This window comes from Patella vulgata, chromosome 4, assembly GCF_932274485.2.
Source record: "Patella vulgata chromosome 4, xgPatVulg1.2, whole genome shotgun sequence".
Classification (NCBI taxonomy): domain Eukaryota; kingdom Metazoa; phylum Mollusca; class Gastropoda; family Patellidae; genus Patella; species Patella vulgata.
In genome coordinates, this window is record NC_065882.2 from 58,089,644 (window position 1) to 58,116,171 (window position 26,528).

The 26,528-nt window shown below is 35.3% G+C and overlaps 1 protein-coding gene across 1 annotated transcript; it reads left to right on the forward strand.

The window, feature by feature from the left end:
• The first annotated feature begins 1,478 nt into the window (after positions 1 to 1,478).
• Positions 1,479 to 26,092, forward strand: LOC126817811 (calpain-9). Its single transcript, XM_050544970.1, has 12 exons — positions 1,479 to 1,711; positions 2,520 to 2,810; positions 12,206 to 12,325; positions 13,599 to 13,730; positions 16,161 to 16,354; positions 16,637 to 16,805; positions 17,086 to 17,249; positions 21,043 to 21,215; positions 21,625 to 21,738; positions 22,612 to 22,733; positions 23,606 to 23,823; positions 24,480 to 26,092. The coding sequence occupies exons 2-12, from the start codon at positions 2,670 to 2,672 to the stop codon at positions 24,508 to 24,510; spliced, it is 1,578 nt and encodes a 525-aa protein (XP_050400927.1). The 5' UTR covers positions 1,479 to 1,711; positions 2,520 to 2,669; the 3' UTR covers positions 24,511 to 26,092.
• The last annotated feature ends 436 nt before the right edge of the window (positions 26,093 to 26,528 follow it).

Below are 26,528 nucleotides of genomic sequence, written 5' to 3' on the forward strand. Positions count from 1 at the left end.
GCCTCGTTTCACCTGGCGTTTCATTCAGCATTTCCAGGCATTTTATTAACTCTGTTTTAAGCCTAATATCTTGAGGCTAAAGTTATCAATTGGTTTAAATTTTTCCCCATTGTGTTTAAGCTTTACTAAATTCCGGTTATAGCCCTTGATAAGTTTTCAAAATCTTATGAAATGAAATGGGGTTTAACGTCCTACTGATCTGCTCCGAACTGGGCTAATGAAGACGGGCATACGCCATACAATGTGCTATGAGGGAAATTTTGCCCGGACAGCGGCACTACGGTCTACTCTTATATCGAATTCCAACTGTCAAGGGATCTTTTACGTGCACGCCAATGTGTACACAGGACCTCGGTTTTTCGTCCCATCCGAACGACTAGACAGCTGTATTGTCAGGCCCTCCTTCGTGCATCACTGACAAGAGGGAACCACGCCGGAAAATCTGGAATAACTTTCTCGGTCAATGCAGGGATCGAACACCCGACCTCCCGGCTAGCGAGTCAGCGCCTTACCCACCGCTGTTGGTTCTAAAGTTATCGACTGATTTGTAATTTACACTGGTTCAGTTTATGCGACGACCAATCCTGTTGATGTTCAATGATTTCTGATAATTACTATCAGAGTTATGGCCCTTGTGGTTGTTCCAGAAAATAAAGCTATGATCCAACTGACTTAAAATTTATACACAATGTTTATGAGACAAAGAGGGTCCATTTATTTTCATGGATATCCGATAATTATTTTCAACGTTATGGCCCTTGATCATTTTCAGAAACTTGTGGACGCCCGAGACTAAAGTTCTCTTCCGATTGACTTTAAATTTATGCACAGAGATTTTCTCTATGACATGATGAACCTGATTATAATTGTCAGGGTTATAGACTTTGCCAACTTTTTAAAATCTTATGAACCCTCCATTTAGTGTCTTGTAAATGCTCCAAGTTATACCGATCATAGAATAACTATGCGACAAATAATATGAACTGCCCAGGCGACTTAGCTGGATGTATAGTTGCTGACAACCAAATACATGAAGTTTAATTCTAAAGAAAAAAATGTATCTTATATCAAAGTTTACTCACAAATGTTAAATCTGAGAAGTTTCATTATCACTAAAGTAGGAAGTTAGTTAAATTTCCTGTCTTATCCATTTGTATATCAAACTGAATTGCTTTATTATATCCCTAAACGCGGAAATGATCTTAAAAGATGGCATCGAAAACATGTCATTTTTCACGCCACATTATTTCTTAATTCATTGTTTGATTAATTTAATGTTGTTGGCGACAACAACTATAATTCCACAGATTAACCTATTGCGTATTTATATTTTGAAATCCTTTTTTTTTACTTGTATAATATTTTATAGTAATTACGTTGGCAGGGAAATGAATGGTATTAAATTCCCAGAAGACGCGTGTATACATGCGACAACTCACCAGTTACCTGTTAATATTTGATGATAGCAATAACGGTAATTTACCTGTCCACTTGTAATCAGAAGACATATTGCAATATTTTCACTAGTCGTTTTGCACGGGGATCGATCCCGGTATACAACGTCATATAACGGTCTCTCGAGAGATATGTATATCTGTATATATCAATATTGGTTGATATTGGCGGTCTTTTCCAGTTTGTCGGATGATGTGATATTAGGTAGACGACAAATATTGCGCATAGACTAATCCAATTGCAGGCTACGTGTAAGGTAGGTTATAATACTGTATTACAAATAAATACATATTAACTGTAGATTAATGAATTAAAGATATCTAAATTAGAAATATTTAAATATAGATAATTGAATTAGAAATATTTAAATATAGATCAAAGAGTTAAAGATATTCAAATACTAAATTAACAGCTCAGGTTCACTTTGTTTAAAAAGTAAATCTACGAAGTGAATTTAATATTGGTTGAATGTAAATATCAATACTGATATTTGGTTGGATATGAATTTCCATAAGCTAATAATTAGCCTAATATTTCCGATGCATGTTTTTTTTTTTTTTTTTTTTTTTTAGGGGGGGGGGGGGGGTCTTTTTAAATTCACAATAAATATAAGATAATACATGTGTTGACTTTAATCAATTTGCTTTCCTTTACACCCCGCGTTTGAAACGTAATCTTTCGCTGCTGAAACGATTTCATCTCTGTCTATAATCTATTAGAAGAAGTAACAGCAGGGCAATATATTTTGGATACTCAGTCGTTATCTCCTAAAATCTTCGATTCTCTCGACGCGTTTTGAACTTTTAAAACTTTTTCTAAACTTTTCTTCCGTTGAGATCCAAGTGCATAACCATGACTGTTACAATATTCATTGTCGAACAATATCCACAAAATGTTAAGAGGCTTTTCGGTCTTCTCAATATTCTTGACTCCTCACGACATAATATAGCAAACTATTTAGCAAAGTGCAAGTATTACCTACAGTACTAACAAAAATCTACGTGGGGTAATATATTTCAATATTTTAGGGACAGTTTTTATTGTTTTTATATTTCAAATTTTAGATTTGATTTTTACGAAGAATCCCGAATGATAAACAGAAATTTGTGTGCCATATAGTTTGAATCGAATGTGTGAATTGATTTAAATTTGAAGTAACTAACAAGTTGGAATGTCGAGGTGTTCATATAGAATGCCAGGATGTATCGCACACTATGGGATGTACTAGCTCATTGGAATCTTCTCAATCACTTAACTGGCCAAAAGCTAAAATACTATACCCAAAAGTTGTTGAGAGAGGCGACAGATTGACACCCAGATCTTGGACAAGTGTTGTGGGTTCTGGTGGGGGTAGGGTAAGTAAAACAAAATTCTTTGGCTTAATAACTGTTTTTTCATCACTCTTCATTTTACACGTCTTCATTTTTACACGTCTGGCAAAAAGTTCAGACGTCAACCGCTTCTGATTTTGTTGTGTCAATGAATATATTTTTCTGATAAGATGCACAACTACTGTAGATTCAATCATACACTTACCCCTCGTTTTTAATTAGGTTATTGTTAGTTTCAATAGCTCGTTATAGACATTGGAAAAAAATCTATCTTATCTTGAATACGAAAAAATACACATATTCTTCTTAAAACGGAGTATGGTAGAAAACCGTCCTTATCCCATTTAATTCTGAAAGATATTGACTGAGGGTGTTATGTCTATCATATTCTAGGATTAAAACTGATAGAAATGAGGTATCGTTAAGACATCGAAAAAGGATTACAAACACATAAAATAAAGGCGTGGAATTGATAGAAACTAAAACGTAATGTAAATGGCCATAACTTGGTCGATTTTAATAATTGGGGAATAATAATACATTTTGTTAAAGCTACTTTTGAAGGTAGGGACTCAGACAGTTTGTTCTAGCATATTGAACTTTTAAGATATGTGTCGATATATTATAGATTAATTATTTAAATATCAGTTTGGTTTTGTGCGGAAGAAGGTAAACTATCTCCCCCAACTTCCCTTTGAATTCTAACAGAAGGGTAGAATGTCCCAAGAAGGACGCGTCTTGTTCTTTGTACAAATTGGTAGGACACGTGAACGCTCCATTTGGAATTTGAAGACGAGTAGTCGGGAACATTGCTGTCCATGCTGTGATCATGTTTCCATACAAAATGAAAATTATTAAGTCTAATTAAAATTAGAACTAGACTAGTGCTATAACACATTGTAAATACTGCAAATAGATTGATTTTCAGTGCCAACGCCTTATATATCTTCAAATTTTATTAATTTGTGAACGCTGAAATTTAGATCATTTTGCGCATCGTAAATTGCGACTGAACATTTTACTATACTATTTCACTAACTGCGTCACGTTTTGTCTCTGATAATAGTTCATCAAAGGTGGTGTCCGATGTTAGTGTACATGTAGATTTCACGCTATCCCACGCTACAAGAAAATAAATGCTTTGTATGATGTACTGTTAAACGCGATAAAAGTGATTTAAATCGGGATATACATTTATTTTAGACTGAAATAAATACAATATAAAGGGTATATTCTCAACAAAGGTTGTTAATTATGTTCTATATAATGGATATTTATATATAGGTCAAATTAAATTTAGAAACTGGATTAGACATGGTCTCCTAATTTAAAATAACTAGACCCTTTCGATGTAGGGAAAAAACAAAATTGTCAATTTCATATGATTTTATATATTGATTTGTTTTGTGGGGTGGCAATCTATAGTTCGGGTATAACCGGCTGTGCATTCCACTGTCAACAGAGAAAGTCAACAGTGACATTAAATTTAGTAAACCAACAGAATTCAGCTTAATCTTCATAATCCAAAATTCAATTGTGTAGAGTTCGTACTGTCTCTATTAGAAATAACATGCGACATTTAACAACTTCAGCGCTGATGCTGATAGCTAAAGTTAGTTTAATGTTTTTAACAGTAGGACGACGTTAAACCCCATTTCATTTCATTTCAGTTTAATCTTCCGTTTTGGGGAATTAGGGGAGTAAAAATTTCAAGACTAGGTGGGAGAGGACCCCCTCCCCGCTGTTCCCTGGTAGACACTATACTGTCATCTTTGAATTATCTTAATATTCTGATACACGTTAGTTCATCAATAAACGAGTTCGTTAAGAGATTTGACAAGATTAAAATAGTTACTCTTATGGTTATGTATATGACATTAACTTATACACGCATTTATATAACCATTAACGTCCAATTATTTATCATCTTGAACAATTCGAAAACATTCAAAATCGCGAGTTTCTCGTATAATTGCCTTGCAATCGTGCCACCAACAAGCCTATTATTTTAGGGTTGTTTTATCGTTTTATTGGTTCGACATATTCTAAATTTGTTCTAGTGTTTTAGTATGTCGATTCGTTATTGTATTTTATCCTCCAGTGCTTCAATTATTCATAAATCCATTTCTATATCTATTGTTGTAAGAGATGTCAATACTCGTACAATTCTGGAGAAACAAACTCTCCATACCCACGGGATCAGCAGTATATTATTGCAGTTCTATTTTAAGTATGATCTTTAAATAATTAACATCTGGTGTTATTACACTATTATCAAACGAATCCAGTCAAATATAAATCATATACTTACTCTTTCTAGAACACCCGATACCACTTCACATTGAGGAGTTCAAATTATGTTGTCATGTAGGCTATTGTCTTAAAAGTAAATCTACTAAATTTCAAATTTAGAATGTTAAAAGTTATGGGATAAAGACACAATATTTCCAACTAAACGCAAATATACATTTAAAAACACATAATAAAAATGGGCATGTTTGTCAAAAAATCACAAATTCAAAACGATCAATCCTAACGGAAGTTGAAGTCATCTAAAGTTCACATAATCACATTAGTTCTTATTGATATCTTGCGGCGATTTATTTTATCGTTAAGCACATCGAGATCTGACCTGCGTGTTAGACCGTGTTAGACGTATATTTAAAAGTAAAGTCATGTCAGCACAATACCGGTGAAATTCACTTTAAGGTGTGCTTACAAATTACCAACATTAAATTTCATATATTTGCCTAATTAACCGATAACTATATTTCCTTTAAGATTGTTATTCCTAATATAATGCTATGATAGAAAGTCTTATCTTAGTATAATTTATTTCATATTAGGATTGTTTTAATAGTATTATGATACAATGATATATTTCTTAAATGATCTTTCCGATAACATCTGGTATGGCATTTTGGTTCGTGCGGCGATGAACTTAATTTATTGTTACTATGATTAAATGATGTGCTAAGGGAATAATCGATGCATCTTTTCGGCCTCAAAACGACTATTAATTGAGATCCAATATAAGACAGTACATTAATCCCGAGTTTTATAATATCAATCGCAATTAATCGACGATGAATTCGACATTTCTTCTTCAAGAGCCCTCACATTCAAGGATTCTCATGGTTATGTTCGTTGAAACTATCATGGGATGATCTTCTTGTCTTGTATTGCATGACAGGCTGTGAACTGGGGGTTTCACCTCAACATGCAAGACTCTAGAGACCCGGGTGAATGACGGGTTAGGAGTAACCAGTTTATAGACATGAGCCAGTCCGGATTTAACCCAGGCCGGTCTTCTTTTAATCACAATGTCAGACTACAACGCGACATATCAAATAGTCTAGTCGTTCGGGTGGGACTAAAAAACGAGTTTCCGTGTACACATTGGTGTGCGCGTAAAAGATCCATTGACAGTAGGGATTCGATATAAGAGTAGGCCGTAGCGCAGTTGTTCGGGCAAAATGTCCCTCATGACACACTGTATGGTGTATGCCCGTATTCATTAGCCCGGTTGGAGCAGAACAGTAGGAACTGTCATAAGTACCAGGTATCTCTGTGTAGTGTTTGCAGACCTCTTAAAGACGTTCGACCATGTCTGGACAGAAGGACTGTCGTACAGTCTGCAGTTGGTCGGCGTTCATGTGCGTGCTTTCAACTTTGACTGCTTGTTTGTAAGTGTCGTCTCGTTAAGAATTTTGAGCTCTTTACTGTAACTTTAAAAACTAATAAAAACATTGTAAATGACTATACTAATGTACCGCGGTAGCTTAAGTATATTATATTTCACTAAATATCAAAAAATACAGATAAGATATATTTCATTATCTAGAACACAAGATATCGCTGCACGTGTCATCAACACCACGTTAAATATCAAACTTGAAACAATACAAATAAGATACATTTTATTATCTAGAACACGAGATACCGCTGCACGTGTCGCCAATACCACAACAGATTCAATGTATATCATATCCTGTATACTATCATCTTATTAATATTTAGAGAATCTCCTACGAGTCCTTAATATCAAACAAGACGAGTAGGAGATTTTATTTATCCCCTAATCCTTTCTTACATGCACCAATAAATAATTAATATAATTCTTTGCTATAGATTTCACTTTTACTGAACCTGGTAACATTAAGGCGTAGTGATACATCATTTTTTGACAAAGATTCAACCATTGCAACTTCCTTTATATTGACCCAGTGTTTCCATCAAAGTCAATTAAATAAAAATAGTTTCTTTGTAATAAAAAGAAAGTTACTTTTAATAAAAAATGAATAGTTTTTTGGAAAAAAAAAAAGTTCCTTTTTAAATGACCAATCAATATTAACCCACTTTTCGTGTATAGCTGCGACGTCGTATACTGAAATATTTGAAATGGATGACACTGACCTTCGACATATTAGCGAATATTTTATTAATATTTTATGAATCTGTGATTTATTTCTGTTATAATACCGCTCCCTGTCAGAGATCATAGGCGCACTCAGAAGATGCTAATCACTGTGTATTCATTCCCCGGAAGTACGGTCCACATCAACATATTAACACTTAATTAGGCCACACGTTTTGTATCTTATTATTTCATTAACAGACGGGATAAACGTGAATCTAATGTAACTCATAGATGAAAACTAGATGGTAGTGAGATGTTATTCTTTCATTTTTATTGAGTCTCGGTGGCATCTTGAGTTAGACGTTGGCTCGGTAACTTTGAAGTCCTGCGTCCGATCTCTGCGGTGACCGCGAAAGTTCATCGGATTTTTACGGCGTGGTTGCCCCTTGTCAGTGATGCAGGGCGGAGGGCCTGGAAAGGAACAACCATAGTCGTCCGAATGTGTACATGTGACCTCTGGTTTACGTCCCATCCAAACGACTAGAGAGCTGTCCTTGTCAGGCAATCCCCCCTGAACCAAAGGCAAACCACGCCGGAAAATCCCCAGGAACATTCTCAGCTAACAAAGGGAACGTACCAGAGACCTTCTGGCAAGGGAGTCAGATTGTTACTCACTGAGCCACCGCGGCTCCCTAATAAATGTTCCAGACCCCTAATATCAGTACTAAAGGTAACTATAATAACTGCTATTATCAATAAATAATTTTTGAAATAAGTTGTCCAATATTCTAGAACATCTTTTTTCGGGCATTGTTTCAAACTATGTTTGTTTCTTTTTGATGTAAATTGTACTGAGACACATATATACTAAAAAAAAATGGAGGAGACAATGAGACAATGTCTTCTATATTTAGGTTACTGCCTATAAATGCCCAATCTGTTTCACAGAGAATTACTTACGAATTATCTCTGTCACAGATGACTGTCTAGAACACGTGCATTGACTTCACGCGGCGTCAGTCATTGGCTCAACGGCTCGTGCATTGTTTACATAACACCTAACTGCTTCGGGCAAAATGATGCATTTTACTCCTTTTAATACCCATTTACACTAAATAGGAAATATTTTTTAAACTACAAATACTTCAAACGTCTTTATTTATTTTTCTTATACTTCAAAAAAATGTTTGAGAATTTAATTTGTGGGAGTAAAAAAGTTAATATGCCGAACTCATTAAGCCTCGTCGATGTCATGCTTATCAGTGATTGTAGCGGCCAAGCGAATATTCACTGCGGGATCAGTTTGATAATGCCTATAAAAGCTATACATTCAGTCAGAAGACGGAAGTCTTTTAACTAGATAGTAATTAAAAATATTTTAAAGGAAAAACAACAACAAACGAATTCATTATTTCTAGATTGTGTGACTGTGTGTAGTTATACAATTTCGATTCCCGCTATTGTACATCGCAGCTAATGAACAGGAATCAATCACGACTGCGTCTATACTTTGATCACCGGTAACAAGGCTATTGACGTCATCAATTGTCATGGTAACAAAGATCAATAAAAGATAAATAATATTAATCATTTGGAGACAATAAAAGTGATCGAGATGGTAATAACCATTATTATGACCAACACATTATGTATATTTAATTGCCATGACAATATTCACAGCAAGTCTTTTTGGACTCAAGAGTCGTTAAATTCATATTAAAGTGACATTGCTAATCAAGCTCATTTCCCGAGCAATGAAATACGTGCACGCAGGAAAATCCTGGTGAACTTTCTCGACCAACACCGGGATCGAACACGGGACCTCCGGGTTAGCAACCCAACTTCTTACTCACTGAACCACCACGGCCCCAGGCGTACAGGTACAAAGATTCGCAGTTAGAAACTAGATAATATGTAATATGGCATATATGCCCCGTGACGGTAATGTGGATGAGCCTGATAACGACCCCGACATTTTGGTTAGTGAGCCAGTGCCTTAATACCGTGTCACCGTGACTCACACGGCTAACCACGAAAATTGATTCAACGATAAATTATAACCACATGCAAACCCCTTCCCGATCTATGGAGGCATTCCTAATTATCATGTCATTTTTTCAAGAATATGGTTTGCACTGCCTTGTTAGTTGAGAACATAGGTCTAACGCAACGTTTTACACAATGAAAGAATCAATTCTAATCAACCATTCGTTCAATCGCCATTGACAGGTGGGTTTTATTGAAAACCGAAGATTAATCAATATTGTTGTCGTATTTGAATATTTACTGTAAATTCTGCGGATATCAACGAATTAAATTGATTCCCTCTCGGTCATTAAAACCATATCAATTACAATCAAGGCAATTACCATTCCATTTATGATATTTTCAAACACAAATAAGCTACCGCAAGTCAAGGTTAGTCAAGATTGACAGGCATGTGTATTAGCAAAGATCCCAATGCAATGCAAGACATCCATACGGCTAATTAGAATTTGAATCTAATTAAAATGTGTTGTTTATTATAGGCCTTCTGACCGTATGTCACTTGTCGTTACCTTGAGACGATTTGTTCATTGTATACCACATTCACTTCATGGCATTTAACAAAAAATACTCTAGGTCCGTTTTCCATGTAAACGTCTTTGCTGCGTTTCGGTGCCGTTTCCGCCGGTGAAAAGTCGGTCTTATGCAAATGTAATGGAAAACGGGCTATGCACACAAAAAAATACTCGATAAACAAAGGCATTCACCATTTTCGAGATTAAAAATATCACATAAGAACTTTAAATTTACTGTGGCTCTATGGCCTTATCAATTTTTCGGATTAGTATATCTTGCACTCTGTGATTTTCTGTTGATGACGTTTCATCGTACTTTCTGTAATAATATATGATTTCCAAAACTAAATAGATTTGTCGGATGTGGATAATTTATCTGCGATAATTTACCGATAATTTATAGAGGCAACTGCAGTTATTGTTAATAAAAGATGCTCCATGCAAGAGCTAAATCTGCCTATTATATAATTGATTAGTTAGATATTTATTCACATGAGAAGTCCATAATCAACTCTCTAGACTATTGTAGGCCATGTTATTGAATGGATTAGAATACCGCGCCATTTAATATTTGAAGGTTAAAGTGGATAATCGAGACTTTGTTTATTATGGAAGCGATGGTACTTGACAACAGAGACTGTCATGTCAAAACCTGAAACAAATAAAGATATCCGATTGAAATTTTTAATACAATCATTTTTCATTAAATATATTTTTAAACTAAAATAATGCAAATGACCATGTCTTTATCTCAATCTTACATAATACACCTTTATGTGGATGATTAGAATATCCACTTGAAATGTTAAATTTAAATATACATACACTTTTAGAACCACTGTAAACGATGGTATTACATGTATATTCTCGTCAATTTTTAGATAATTTCCCTTGGGACAAAATCCATTCTTTCTTATTATATATTACTAGCATTAAAGCAGGAAGTTATGAGTAATTAGGTCAGTGTTATATACACGAGATAGACTTATATATAATTTATATATTTACGATGTGTTTGGAGTTAAACCATGAATGTATCAAAGTGTAAATTAATTTCCTTCCATTCATTTGTAGTTATGAGTATTTTGTTTTTGTTCTAAAATGCGTATTAATAACATTCTTTGGTCGATTTCTCTTTAGAATTTTTCATCAAATTTATCAAGTAACGGTAGTTTTGAGTTCTGTTTATCTCCTGCCTTTATCTGATGTACTTATATAACGTTATAATTTTTGCTATGCGTGTCCCGTCTTTACCGGATCTCTTTATGTAACTTTATTTTATGTTGCCCTTTTCTCTCCCGTCGTTACCCGGTGTTCTTATGTAACGTTATTTTTTGCTATCTTTTTATCCCTCGCTGTTTCCCAGTGTTGTGATAACGCTACTTGTGATCCACGGTGTCTAAGTGAGTAAGACGCTGGCTTGCTAGCCTGGAGGTCGTATGTTCGATCCCTGCATTGGCCAGAAAGTTCATCGGGATTTTCCGACATGGCTTCCCCTTGTCAGTGGTGCAGGACGGAGGGCCTGACAAAGACAACTGTCTATTCGTTCGGGTGGGACGAAAACCGAGGTCCCGTGTATGCATTCGCGTGCACGTAAAAGATCCCTTGGCATTTGGTATTCGATATAAGAGTAGGCCATAGTGCCGCTGCCCGGGCAAAATTTCCCTCATTGCATACTGTATGGCGTATGCCCGTCTCCATTAGCCCAGTCGGAGGCAGAACAACAGGACGTTAAACACTATATCTACTATCTGTTTATCTCCCGCCCTTCCTTGATATTATTATGTAACGTTATTTTTTGTGTGTAACAGTATTCTTTTATTCCTGTGCATTGTTATTATTAAAGATACATTATGGGAGATAAGATAAAGAGATGGCAGTTCTTGCTATAATAGTTAAAAACTAGATAGTGTAAAGGTAATTTGCTGAAAATTTCAGTCAAATTGATCCACTATGAGCCGAGAAAGAAGCGGGTGAAATTTTTGCATAGTCTCGGTCATCATTACTAAAATCATTAATATAAACAGCATAGTCTCGATTATCCACTTTTATTGATTTAATTATCAATAGCCGTTAGCGGCATATAGGAATCTAATCCAGCCAACATCGAAGGCTGGCCTTGACATCGAGAGTTTATTATGGTCTGGATAAGTTAATTAATGTCTAATTGATAATTTAGATAACATTTCAGGCCTAAAGAAAGACTTGTAATAAGCAGATTTTGCTCTTGCATAACGCATTTTTAAATAACATTGGGTTTTATTTTAACTTCTGTACTTTATTTAGTTTCATGTAACGTGCATTTGCACAGACGTGTATCATGTTTCTTAGATTTCGATACATTATTTTATTTTGTACGCACTTTATGTCGCGGTACCATTTTTCTGCAATTGCTGTACTTTATTGCTTTCATATAACGTTTTTTGCACATACACATAGCGGTACCATTTTTTTCTTTCCTGTATCCTTATATTTTTTCTATTTTTTATTCATTTCAGGCACCAAAATCTCACAAATCGCTCGACGGATTGTACATCGACCCAGATTTTCCTGCTGAACTGTCTTCCATTTACAAAAAGAAAATTTCAGATAAAAAAATTGTTTGGAAGAGACCCGTGGTAATTTTTTTTAATTATTGACATTCTTTTCATAATTTATCATTAGTATTAAATTAAATTAAATATTTTCTTAATATTTTATATAAATCGATCTGCTTGTAATGCAGTAAATCCATAGTAAAAAATCATTAAAAATGCCTATTTTTGTAACAAAAATACAACCCCTTATGATTGGACTATATTGTCATAGATGCAAGTTTGTTACGTCTAGAATATCTATAATTTCATTAGTGTGGAATGGGCGTTAATTACAAATAAACTTTGTAAAGTCGTCCCCAAAGCAAATGGTATTGCTCTTATAAAGCACTTGGGATACTAATGATTCAACAAAAACTGGACAAATATTTGGTATCCACCATGATGACATCCTGTATAATATCCCATTTCGTTTAAATAGATTTCTTTATTTTATGAAAAGAGAATCAATTGTTGGGCTAATATCAAGGTAATAATCGATACCCCGATAATTAAAATAAATAAGAAACTTGAAAGACCCAAAGGCATCATTTATATAACGTTGTTTGCTTTACACACATCTAATATAACATCCACGTGCGATTTCTCTTTGACGCTGGTGGTTGTTTGTTTGTTGAGGTCAATTAACTAAACATTAAGTTGTTATGGAATCCATATTCTGCACAGTAGGGCGATTGGTTTGATATAGAAACAGTCCCATATCGCATGACTGTTTTGACTTTCTGGTATAATTGCTTTGTCACATCGTTCTGATTACGATGCGTTTCTAGTTTCGATCGGGGACGAATAGGGTTTCTGTGAACTATTCCATAAGATAAATTTTAATAAGATGTCCCCATAGGATTCGTCAAACAAGCACAGTCAGTTTGGAAAATATATTATCAAAGCACTGAAATGTATTAACAAGGGTTCGATGACAGGGGAAGTAACTCTGCGAATGGACTATGAATTTCGAATACGTTCCTCATGCGAATAGCCCGACAGTTCAAGTAAGTCTGAAAAGTGAAACTGAATATGGTGACAAAACTAATTAATTCAATATTACCCCCTGTTGTCCAAAAGCCCCACTTTCCAACCTATAATTGTTCGGTCCAGGTCTATGTTTGTGAGTACCCAATCTCCATTGATCAGATGCGGTTTTTAATTGACATGAAAACAGCATAATCCATAGGCATCGATATGTATTAATGTATTTTCATCCATTACTCTATATTATAGGACTGGCAAAACTATTTAAATAATTAACATGGTCTATTATTAATGGAGTTATCTGTAGGATAAAATTATCTATTTATAGGAAATTGTTTCCAGACCAACTTTAATATCAGATGGTACAAGTCGTCATGACATGACACAAGGCGATTTAAATGACTGTTGGTTCTTATCAACGCTATCGGCCATTGCTGAAAAACCACAACTAATGGCAAAGGTATAGGAATACTATTAATTCAGGCTATTTCTACATGTTTAGTATAGTAATGGTAATATGAAATGCTGCCAGAAAGTGGTTACGTATAAAGGAGATAGCAAATCATAGCTAGCTCGCAAAGCTAATTCATACAAAACCACTGACACCTGCAGGTGTTTCTCTGATCACTTTGTTACGTATACAAGTGTTTACCTATAGTTCCTTAGTTACTGCGGCTAAACAGAACAAATTTATATAGTTTGAATCCACTTCGCCCTTAAGACTAATATAAGGATATTTAATCTACATGTGGTATAATAAGGACTATTTGAGGCTCTTCCAGACGAGAGGGGTTGGGTGGTCGAATGGTGTAACGCGTGCGCGTTTGGTCACATTATGGCCTGTCATTGAATGAAGTGGCGTGGTTTCGATTCCCCGCTTGTATGTCGCCCCTCCTACCATGTGAACCTTGGCGGGTTTCGCCCACAGCTGTTAGTCCCAGTGTGACTTAGTTTGTGTCGAGTGAACTTTAACTACCCACTCTCTCTCTCCCTCTTCCCCCCCCCCCTCTCTCTCTCTCTCTGAACGACTTATTTGCATTCTTTAATTGTTGACAAAAATAGAAGAAAATCTAACCACAAATATATAAACATCATAAATTATTGATATAATTCACTTCATTTTTCCTTTTCTCCCCAAATGTTTGTTTGTATGAAAGTATTCTCTGGTGAGACATTTACTGCTTTATATAATAGGGATACAATGAATCTCTAAACAAATACTGACGATTGAATACCCAGCTATACATCTTATAAATATTAAATAAGGTTATGGGGAAAATGTTCAGTTTTCATGTAAACTGCGATCAATAAAATCATTGCATGATGCGCTTTTTATCTGCATTATTAAATGACATAAAGCGTAAGTCATCCATAGCAGAATGCATTAGTTTAAACATTAGTTTATACTGTATAACGTACTTCAACATTCTACTTCAGTTTTTGTTATTTTTGTTAAGAAAACAAACTTTGTTTATCCCACAAAGATACATCAATACTAAGGTACCTACCATACATGTAGAAACTCGATATATGCATATAAAAATCGATTAACTGTGAATCAAAACAGATTTTGCTGACAAGAGGTAAATTTGGATGTTCTTTAGTGCAATGATAATCTGGAATCAGACTACTGAACGGGACTGAAGTTTAACACGCATACATTAAAGATACATTATGGGAGATTAGATAAAGAGCTGGTAGCTCTCACTATAATAGTTAAAAACTAGATAATGTAAAGGAAATTTGCTGAAAATTTCAGTCAAAATGATCAACGCTGAACCGAATATTTAGCGATTGAATTTTGGGTCTAGCCTCGATCATCATTACTAAAGTCGGTAGGATAAAAACATAGTCTTGATTATCCACTTTTTGATTAAATCAGAAGCAGCAGACCGGACTCTAATCCAGTAAATATCGCAGGCTAGCGATGCCATCGAGAGTTGATTATGGTCTAGATAAGTTATTAATTAATGTCTAACAATTTAGATAACCTTTCAGGCCTACAGAAAGACCTGCAATTGGCAGATTTAGCTCTTGCATAATGTCTGTTTAAATATTTTGTAATATTTTATTAATTGCATGAAAATGTCATTCATTAATTAGTCATCTGTCGGTCATTGAATCATTTTATTGTTAAATCTTAAGGTTCAACTTGTCTTCGCCAAGAATATAAATGAAATGATTTTGTTATCCAAAATAACTTTAGAAAATCCAATCACTGTCCTAATTAGAGTAAGGAACGTTTCACCGTGTTCGTTAAACTCGATGAAAACCAATTCAACTTGTAAAAAACCTATATATCTCGGCCATTATCCATTCAAAATCACAACCACCCGATAGTCAAGACAGGGGCTTTTTTTGTAAATCAACACTTTGTATGAAAAAGTTTCTCGGCCGTGTGCTTTATACTTTATCGTCAGATGTGGGACAGGATGGGCACTCAAAGCACGAGATAATGATATAGACATTATGTGATATCACAATTGATGCTTTGCATCCATGAAATTAAATCACAATTAATTCATAATTAAAAATTGACGTCAAACGAGGTGTTGAATTTCTCTGTTTAAAAAGCTCAATGTGTATGTATATACGCCAAAATGACGATAGAGGCAATGCGGGAGGGGGGGATACGTTGTCTCAGGGACCTGGCAAATCCCCTCCTGCAAAATTCCTGGATCCGCCCCTGCAAGAGAGTTGGTGAGTTTGTCATTTGAACTAAAGTATAATTAATAATATAGGTAGGGCTGAGACCAAAAGAAAGATCTACAATAGGCAGATGTAGCTTTTACATAATACATCTTTAATAAATATGAATACCGCGATCCGCAGTGATCATAACTTATTACCAAGTGTTTTTTTTTTTTTTTTTTTTTTTTTCGTTTTACAGATTATCCCTGATGATAATACATTCGGTACTCGTCGGTATGATGGTAAATTTCACTGTAGGTTTTGGCAGTTCGGCGATTGGGTTGATGTATATATAGACGATAGATTACCAACAGTTGATGGTGAAATTCTTTTCGCACATTCCTCGGATCCGAATGAATTCTGGGTATCTCTGGTAGAAAAGGCATATGCAAAGTAAGCGTTGATTTTATTGTTTATATAACTACTTAACAAATATGTTCGTAAAATATGTAGTATTACTGTAGAAAAATATTAGAATACTGCGAGGAAGCTACAACGTTCTGTGGCAATGCCAAACCCTTTGTTCTCTAGCTCGACGGCAATCATCATTCAAATCACCGAAAACATAGCATCTGTACTCCATGCATATTCACTATGTGCATGTAGCATTCGGCACTATTTTCTTTCAGACTAAATCAATCTTACGAATCATTGGAGAATATATTTTCTTTTCAGACTAAATAAATCATACGAGTCTTTGGAGTACGGGTTTGAGGCTGATGCCTTTACGGATCTAACAGGTGGACTAGCTGAATGGTATAATCCTGCCGAATTAAAAGACTCTGAATTCTACTTAATACGGGCAGCCTTTCTCTGTGGAGCTGTTATTGGCTGTTTGAGCATTGTAAGTAACATGGGTGGAGCAGTTCGTATAATAATAAAATATGTTTACTAACGGAACCAATGAAAATAAATGATTGAGATGAAAGTGGACGTGTATTATGATATTTCAGGCCCATAAACATGCATTCGTACATTCGGTAATAGAAGGGGAGGGGGGGGGGGCTTCATGCTCTCTCGTGCACGACGCTCGTCATTTCTATGTCTAGATTAGGAGACTCCAATTACACAGCCCCATGAATTACAGACTCTAATTCTCTATTTGTTTATTTTATTGTATCTAGGATAAAGAAGAACAGTCAGAATACAATAGAAAGGGTATGATTTCCAACCATTCTTATGTTATAACTGGTATTGAAGAGATTCCCTACAGTGATACAGCAGCTAAATTGATAAGAGTAAGAAACCCATGGGGTCAGACAGAATGGGAAGGTGCTTGGTGTGATGGGTAAGTTACTTTTTCAAAATTAAACGTCCTCGAGATATTATCTTTCACGAAGACGTTTATACCACAATCCATATTCATAGAAACAAAAGTAACCCAAAAGATAAAATGTCACCGGCATCACATCTATTGTGGTTCAAATCCTGTTATTGACGCGGCAACCATCTTGTATTTAGAAACGACATGTACTTCAAAGTCCTACTGTTCTGCACCGACGGGTCAAATAACGACGGGCATACACCATACATTGGGCTATAAAGGAAATGATGCCCAAGACAGCGGCACTATGGCCTACCCCTATATCGAATACCAACTGACAAGGAGGACCATGTCGGAAAATCTAGATGAACTTTTTCGGCCAACAGCGGGATCGAACATGGGAACTCTGGGTTAGCGACTCTATACTATTTCTGACTCCAATATCTTGTCAAAGCAAAATATCATTGATTTTACTAATAACAACAATTCTTTCAACTTTCCGTACACCGAAAACCCTTAAACAATAAATAGTTCTTCATAATACCATAAATACCCTTGAAAGGAATAAAGTATACATTTCGAACTGAAACAATTGTTTTGTGTTTACGTTGTATGGTGCTTTGTTCCGGTTTCCCAATGTCTCGGAAACATATGTCAATAAAGTGAGTTTTACAAGTACATCCAACTCTGAAATAGAAGTTATTTTAAACTTACGTTATGTTACGGAAAATAACGACGTTTTATGTGTTTACTGAATAAGTAACAACTCCATCACGACAAATATTCTGCATGCATATAGAAACGTACAATAATATTGGTTTGTTTGTGAATCGCCAGAATATGTAATATTATGTGTTTTGGTAAGATTAAGCACGCACTTCCCCGTGCAAGTTACGTCCCTGCTCATAAACAGATCGAATTGACGTTTTGAAAATGAATATTAAAACAAGAGAATCTAATGTAACTTATGGGAAATGCTAGTAGTGGACACATCGGTCGATTCGCAAAAAATGACAAACTATTTGGGCGTTCCAAATAAATAATAACTTCCATCAGAGATTTTAGAATAAATGACATGAACGACACCAGAACCTGATTAAGGTATGGGCTTCAGGGATTGTAGCCTCCACAAGCTGGTGGGTCCCAGGAGATTAAGTGGAAGGTTATTTCATTTGTCAATGCTAGATCATAGGCTATAACTGGTCTGAATTATTTATTTAACAATGGGTTCAATTAATATACTGCCTAATGTATATATTTACAGTAAACAATACTGTTTACCATGTGTCAAGGAGGTGGCTAAATTTCCTAGATTCATAAATATCTGTCTTTCGATAACATAGACATATCGATTAGTTAACTGTATAGAGCCAATAATCAATACTAAGGGTCTTACAATACCTATGGCACAAGAGCCTACAAAACCAAAACTGGTTCTGAATGGAACTAATGTGAAATGATGTGATATGAAATGAAATGATGTGATATGAAATGAAGGTTTAAGTACCTGCACCAACCGAGTCAGTACGTCATGTTGTTTGCTATGGAGGACATTCTGTCAGGACAGTAACGTTTCCGTTTACTCTTTTTCCAATTCCATCTCTCAGGTTTTCTTTTACATGCACACCAACTTTTACGCAGGACTACTGAAGACGACAAGACTCTGTTGCTTGCACTACATTTAAAGGAGCTAAATCGCTAATATATTGGACCTACAAATTGACACAAATGGGTCGCAACGTATATAATAATGTAATATGAATGTAAATAAACTGATTTACATTCAATTTTTTCCGTTTTTACTCTAATTTCAAAGCAGTTATGTTCGAAGTCTCAATCGAATGGCAATCTCTAGCGACTGGTTATTCCAGTCTACACCGATAGTATTTATTGCGCATGCTCTCCAGATAAGAATATGGGGGTCACCGTTTGACATGACTTGTGAAATACATGTATGCCTAACCTTGTTCCTCGGGTCGCTTGTTACGCATTATGGTACACGATTCGTGTACCAATCGTAAAAAGTTTATTTTGTCTTAAATATTGGATATCAGAAGCCCATCTTTTTCCGGTAAGACCACAACACCAATGTTGATTAAAATTGACAAATAGTTCGTGTTTTCAATGTCGAAGGTTTTGGATTATACTGAGTTAGAGACTTAGGTACTTTAAGTCTGTGAACTCAGTAGAAAGTAACCTCGGTGAAATATTTGTAACGGGTCGTTTTAACCGAGATTTATCTATGCTTATCTCGGCCTTAATATAACAAACCAAATCAACATCCGGCCTGAAAAACCATGTATACATAGGTCATATTGTGGCGTGCGTAGTCATCATATACTTTTTCTGTCCCACATTATTTCTACTCGTAAAATTTATTATCGAGTGAGTTTCTTTTAAAGTATGAATAATGTTACAATGGATACGAAACCTCCATTGATTATTAATTACTAATACTAGAGCAGAAGGAAATGAGAATTGGTTGCTTGACTGTTCTATTCGATAACGAACACAGTCCACGAGTAGGTATAACAATGGCCGCTTATGGAATTCTCGTGTTTCTGTCTTAAAGAAGTAATTACTAGGATTAACCGTATTGTTAATGTGAATACCGTGAAGGGTTTTCAACCACCTTTGCCGTGTTTTTGTTTTTAATTAAAGTTAGTTTATTACACAATAGGAACGCCCGAACTTTGACCTTCACGTTGTAATTATTTCGTGTTGATTAACCGGTTCTTTCGCAATCTATTATCTGCACGTGTATTCAAATAAAAATGATAATCGATAAGGTTATATATTGACCCGATCTAGTGATAACAAATTAAAAACCAATAAATCATTACGTTATATAACTATTGATTATTGTCAATAATATGCTATATCATTCAAAAAACAAATTTAACATCAATTCTTGTAGAAATCATTTAGATACACGCAACTCATATTGAAATTGGTTTCGATTTTTATAAACATTTTAATATCAGGTAATGGATACCTCTAATGCCACCATCAGTAAATTAAACTATGGCTGGTAGTTTGAATTTTATTATCTAGTTATCATTTATTATATCTAAACTATCAAATAACATATACAGTCATTTTTCCTAAATTATAACAAAATTTTCAAATGTTAAAGATTCGCAATTCAATCCTCGTATAGTTTTATTGATTTGTTGGCAATAGGTATCATCAGGCGTGGATTGTCGAGTCTTAAATAACTCCTTTCTGGGCTAATCCTTTTGACCGCAGAATGCGCCACTCCAAAATCCAACAGGTCGGAAATCGCAGAATGTGTATAGGAATGCTGATATGCAAAATAAAACAGTCCCAATCCAACAGAGGATGGGGAGGTTATGGGGGTAGGAGGTTAGATCATATGATCTCTGATAGTCAAGTGCTGTGGTTCGATTCTATACCTTTGCGTGACAAGGAGTAGGATCGCCTGCCCAACCTCTTGGGTTTTCTTAGTCTCATCGGTTTCTTCCCACTGCTAAACACCCTTACGGGGCAAACGAAATGACTTAGTTTGTGTCGAGTGAACGTTAAAAAACATTTCTCCTGGGCAATGGCCGGAAAATCCTTTCCGAGATTTGGTCTAATCAAACGAGTATGCGTTTCTCTCCAACACGTTATTATCTGCAGTTATTTCTTCTTTTCTGGTTTATCTGCTGGTGTATTGGAAAAGAACGAGAAAACTTCTGAATTCAGTAGACGGTTAAACGAACAAATGAAACTCGCCTTCTTTTCCATATTGGAAGATGCATAATAAGTAACTTGTAAAACCACCAAGCTATTTATGAAATGTCTTTTATTACAGGAGCGAGGAATGGAACCGTGTTCCAGAACTGATCAAATTAGAACTTGAAGTAACGTCACAAGATGATGGTGAATTTTGGATGAGCTATAATGATTTTCGTAAAGAATATTGTAATATGATAATATGTAATCTGACACCAGATTTCGACCATGATGGTATCAGTGATAAAACAGGTACAGCTTTATTTCATTGAAACAAGAATATCGGGGGAATTACCCGGTTCAATCATACCTAAAAGACTAAGTACATATAAGTGTGATACGAGTTGTTGATGCAGGATGTCGTTCGGGTGGTATGGATAACCTAGTTCCCATTTACGCAGGGGCGTGTTCAGGAATTCGAGTAGGGCAGGGTTCGGGATGGAGACACACCAGCGATTAATCGAGAATTTGATAAAATCAAATGCTCTTAGATAATCGTTGTACTCATTTAGATGCATACATGTGTAGTGAGACCAAAACAGTACCAATGATTCACACCTTTGTTTTTTCCACGTTATTTCGATGAATGTAGGAAAAATGAATATACACTGTGCGCTCCATATTATTAACATTAATAATATATATTCTCTTTATTTTCCAGAATATGAAATAAATCAAAAGGGAAGATGGGTTGTAAACATAAATGCTGGGGGGTGGCTGGAGTGTGATACGTTTTATAAAAATCCCCAATACATACTTACCTTATATGCAGATAGTAAGTACAAGTAATCATTCTTTAATTCATTGAAAACTCTCGATTGAAACGTTACCGCATTCAAATTCAACATAATATTTTATGTATGAATGATGTTTAATATCCAACCGAGATAATAAAGACGAGCACATGCCATGTAGTGGTGTACCGTGTGCCACGAGGGAATTCCAACTGACAAGGGTTCTTTTACGTGCATGCCAAGGTGTAAACAGGACACCGGTTTTTCGTGCCATTACACGCCAATGATATTTGATGTCAATTCAAGTTTATGTCAAAATCCATATTAAAACTCATCATGTTGCTCTATTCGATCGGAAGTAGGCCAATAAACACAGAGAGGTAATGTGACACACACCTATAAATCATAATCTGTATAAAGATATTATTAGAAGTATATCCTAAAGTCTCTTGTTTCTAAATATTTGCTTAAAAACTTGATCAAAGCTATATACCGATATTAAATATTGATTTACCAACACATAAAATATTATCTGAATTACAAATATTACTTGTTCCACAAAGATTCCAGGATTGATTGCGGATAGATGCATAGTATTTTGTAAAAGACAATTCACATCCTCATTCTAAATAAAATCTATATATTTTTGTGTGCATAGTGTGTATAATTGAAATGTTTTCGTTAGTGTACATAGTGTGAATATTTGAAATGTTTTAATTTGTGAACATGGTGTGTATATTTGAAATGTTCAAGTTAATGTACATTGTGTGTATACTCGAAATGTCTGTGTACATAGTGTGTATATTTGAAATGTTTAGTTGGTGTGCATAGTGTGTATATTTGAAATGTTTGTGTACATAATGTGAATATTTGAAATATTTGTGTACATAGTGTGTATATTTATAATGTTTTAGTTAGTGTACAGAGACGATATAATGGTAGGTTACCTTTAGCAGTAGCTTTACAACAAGTTTACAGAAGGCAGGAAATAGTAGATGGTAAAGAATTATACGCCATAGGTTTCGAAATATTTCAGGTGAGGCATCATGTTTTGTTGTTTTTGGAGCAGCACAACCGAAATGATTTCTTTTACTCATTGGTAGCCATGTATGTGATGTGACGTCACATCATTTAGGGGGGGGGGGTGGCTGAATGGTTAGCGTGCGCGCGCTGTATCATAAAGTCTGTCATTGAGTCGACTGGCGTGGTTTCGAATCCCCGGTTGTACGTGACAAGGAGTAGGGTCGCCTGTCCATCCTCGTGGGTTTTCTCCGGGTCCTCCGGTTTCCTCCCACTGCTAAAGACCCCTATGCACAAGCGAATTATTGAAATAAAATTAAAAACCATATGTTAGTCCCGAAATGACCTACTTTGTGTCGAGTGGACGTTAAACCCCATTTCTCTCTCTCTCTCTCTCTCTCTCTCTCTCTCTCACATCATTTAGCGTCGATAGCACATGTCGTGTTATTTTACATTGGTCCGGACAGAATTGAACCCTCTTACTCATTTTACACCCCCGCCTCCTATTTTTTGCACCCATTTAACCAAATAGGAAATATTTTTTTTATCCAGATACACTTTCAACATCTTTCTTTTTTTTCTTAATAATTTAAAAAAAAATGTTTTAGAATTTAATTTGAAAAAGTTAAAATTCAGAGCTTAACTCGCACTGAGGTCATTCCTTTCCGTGATAATAGTGGCCAAGCGAATATTTATTGCTGATCAGTTTAACAAACACCATTGAGGTTTACTTTTCCAGGAAAATGCAGGAATATTAAAGCACATAATACATACATGTATCTTGTTTTAGTGTTCGGATCCTATTTCTAATGTCATGATAAATTTATGTAATTTTAATCTCTCCAAAGATAACTTTATAAACGTGTTGTCGCTTTCTTGTTCTAATAGCTTCAACATATACCTAGTGGTAAGTTATGTAACGAGTTCTTCCAAAGATCAGACCCTCTTATGCCAGAAAATGAAGAGACGTATGCTGAATATCGGGAGACAGCAGGCAGATTCTTCCTTGATCCTGGGGTGTACCTGTTGGTCCCTAGCACACACCAACCCCAACAAGGTCGAGATTATTTACTCAGACTCTTTTCTGTTAGCAGAATGGAACTTCGGTGAGTAATCACGTCATGTATGAAGAGTTAGTGAATTAATCAATTCGTCCATTGTTATGAAATGAAATGAAATAAAATGGGGTTTAACACCCTACTGTTCGGTTCCGACTGGGCTAATGGAGACGGGCATACGCCATACAGTGTGCTATGCGGGAAATTTTACCTTGACCGCAGCGCGCGGCCTACTCTTATGTCGAATTCCAACTGCCAAGGCACCTCTTACGTGCACACCAATGTCCCATCCTAACGACTATGCGTTGTCCCTTGCTAGGCCCTCCGTCTTGCACCTATAACAAGGGAAAACCACTTCGGAAAATCCCGATGAACCTTCTTGACGAACACTGTGAGCGGACCCCCGACCTCCAAGCTAGCGACCCAGGCTTTATCCACTTTTCCACCGTGGCTCATATTCTTTAAAGCAGAAAGTCATGTATTAAATAATTGTGGTGTTATTTATTTTCGGTGCTTTTATATCATGCATGTTTAATTGGACAGCATAAGTTTAAGTCAAGAGGACAATATTCGTTTTGTACTTCTACTGAATCTTATCTTCATTTTAACTCAGATCAACTGTGATTTTATGTCTCTCTATAAATTGTTATAACAGACATGTTATGTCAAATAGGATTATAAAAAATAATAATTTATATTTGCAGACCACTTGGTAATTGTCTAGATACGGGTTGATAAGACGATCATGTTGATTGGTTGCCGCCATCTGGCATTTCCTTTAATGGACTTGGTGCTGTCGTTTTTCTGCATATGCTGCAGCCAGCTGAAAGCGGCGTTTGTTGCCATAATAACTGTTGCCAACAAACAGCAGTTCAATAGACCTTATGCCAAAGGATTGTTAATCAGAGAATCCCATCAGATGATTATGAAAAGTTATTATGACTGAAGCTTCATGGCTAGAACGTATTAGATTTTGTTTTCGATTTTATATATCGACTGCATCAATTTGATTGTTTTTCGATTTATAGCCCCCATCAATAACTTGTATCATCACTACCATCAAGCTGTTTATTTTTTTTTTTTTTTTACCGGAAACCGGTCTATTTCCACTGGATATCGTTTACATGAAAACCGGAAATTCAATAACGATAATCTCGTGAGAGTTAGAAATTATAGTGCACTAACGTCATAACATCGCCATGGCTACCATGGTTACCTTGACTATCTTGAATTATTTATTACCGTTTAAAGGTTGACTTAATCCATTGAATTATAATCAACATGGCTGTTATGAAATTATAAAAAAAATGGCAAACAATCAATGATTAAGTGGATCCCTGGAAATAGAATCGTTCTTCCAATAATTGAGGACTTATTATAGATATGCTGTCAAACACAAAATGGCCAAAGGTAGACATACATTCATGGCAAGTTTAATTTGTCATGTAACCAAAATAAACAAGTTTCTTAGAGATATTGATTCCATTTAACGAAAAATAGACGTTGTGTTTTTCACTTGTGAGTGACGAACATTTTCGATCTAAAGAATTTCGTATCCGGATTTAGATTTTAATTCGCGAAAAGAACAAGATTCGGATTAGCAGCAGTCAACCGCGACTGGGCACTTTGATGATAATAGTGTAAACAATATCTCGCCACCGTCTTCATTAGCTCGGTCGGAGCAGAAAAGTCTTGTGATAAACACAATTTCATTTCGATATCTAGCCATGAATATTGTGAATAGAAATATTGAGGCCTGTTTTATTTCGGTCTATATACACTGTATAGTACCCAGCATATTTAAAACATCTTGTTCAATCCAGCAAAACCAAACATGACATTAAAACTTTTAATATCATTACCGAAATTGCACCGGCGTTTTAGATTGCCTTTCGTAAAATATACCAAAAAATCAGGAAAACGCTAGTATAAAGCTTATCCTTATTGTTATTGCCCCTATTTACAATAACACTTTTTTCTGTCATCATAATAATAAATAAACACGCATTGTTTTACGTTATCCACAATAAGGCACATGGGATCAATGATTTTAATTGTACCACCCTACAAAGGTCCCCAGAGGGTTTATGTCTCTTTGCTTAACATAATCATAGGACAATCTGAATTTTAAATTTGGCTACAAATATGTATATTTTAAGAAATCGATACTGTGCCTTTTTATCATATTATTATCTTGTTAGTTCATAACTGTTATGTTTTTATTATTATCTTCATATTAACTTTAATAATGTATCCATCACCTATCACATAACCACCCTTTCATCTTTTACTAATCAATAAAATATTGTTTAATAAACTTACTTTTTTTTTGATTGGCAAGTGCATGGCAGACGCGTGATCTGGTAGAGTTCAACAGAATGTGTTCTAGAAGATTCTTTTAGTCCAGTTCATTCCTGGCATTGATATTGAATATCATGTCATGAAAAAACACGAAACGAAATTGTAGTTCTAATTGGATTGTCTAGTCTTCGTGACATCTTTTTAGAACAGAATTTACATTACGATTGCATTGGCGAACAAGATATAGCATACCACTCTCTAGGCAATCCAATCGCCCAGGTTACTCATTTACGACAGTTTACAAATTGTAAGAAAAGAAAACCATAATTGGTCAACTCAATCTGATTTAAAAATACAGATCTATAATTCGTTTCGTTTTTTATACTTTCGATGGCCTCTACTACATGAAGATCTGACCAGCTGTAGTTTTTTTTGTTTGTTTTTTTTTGGGG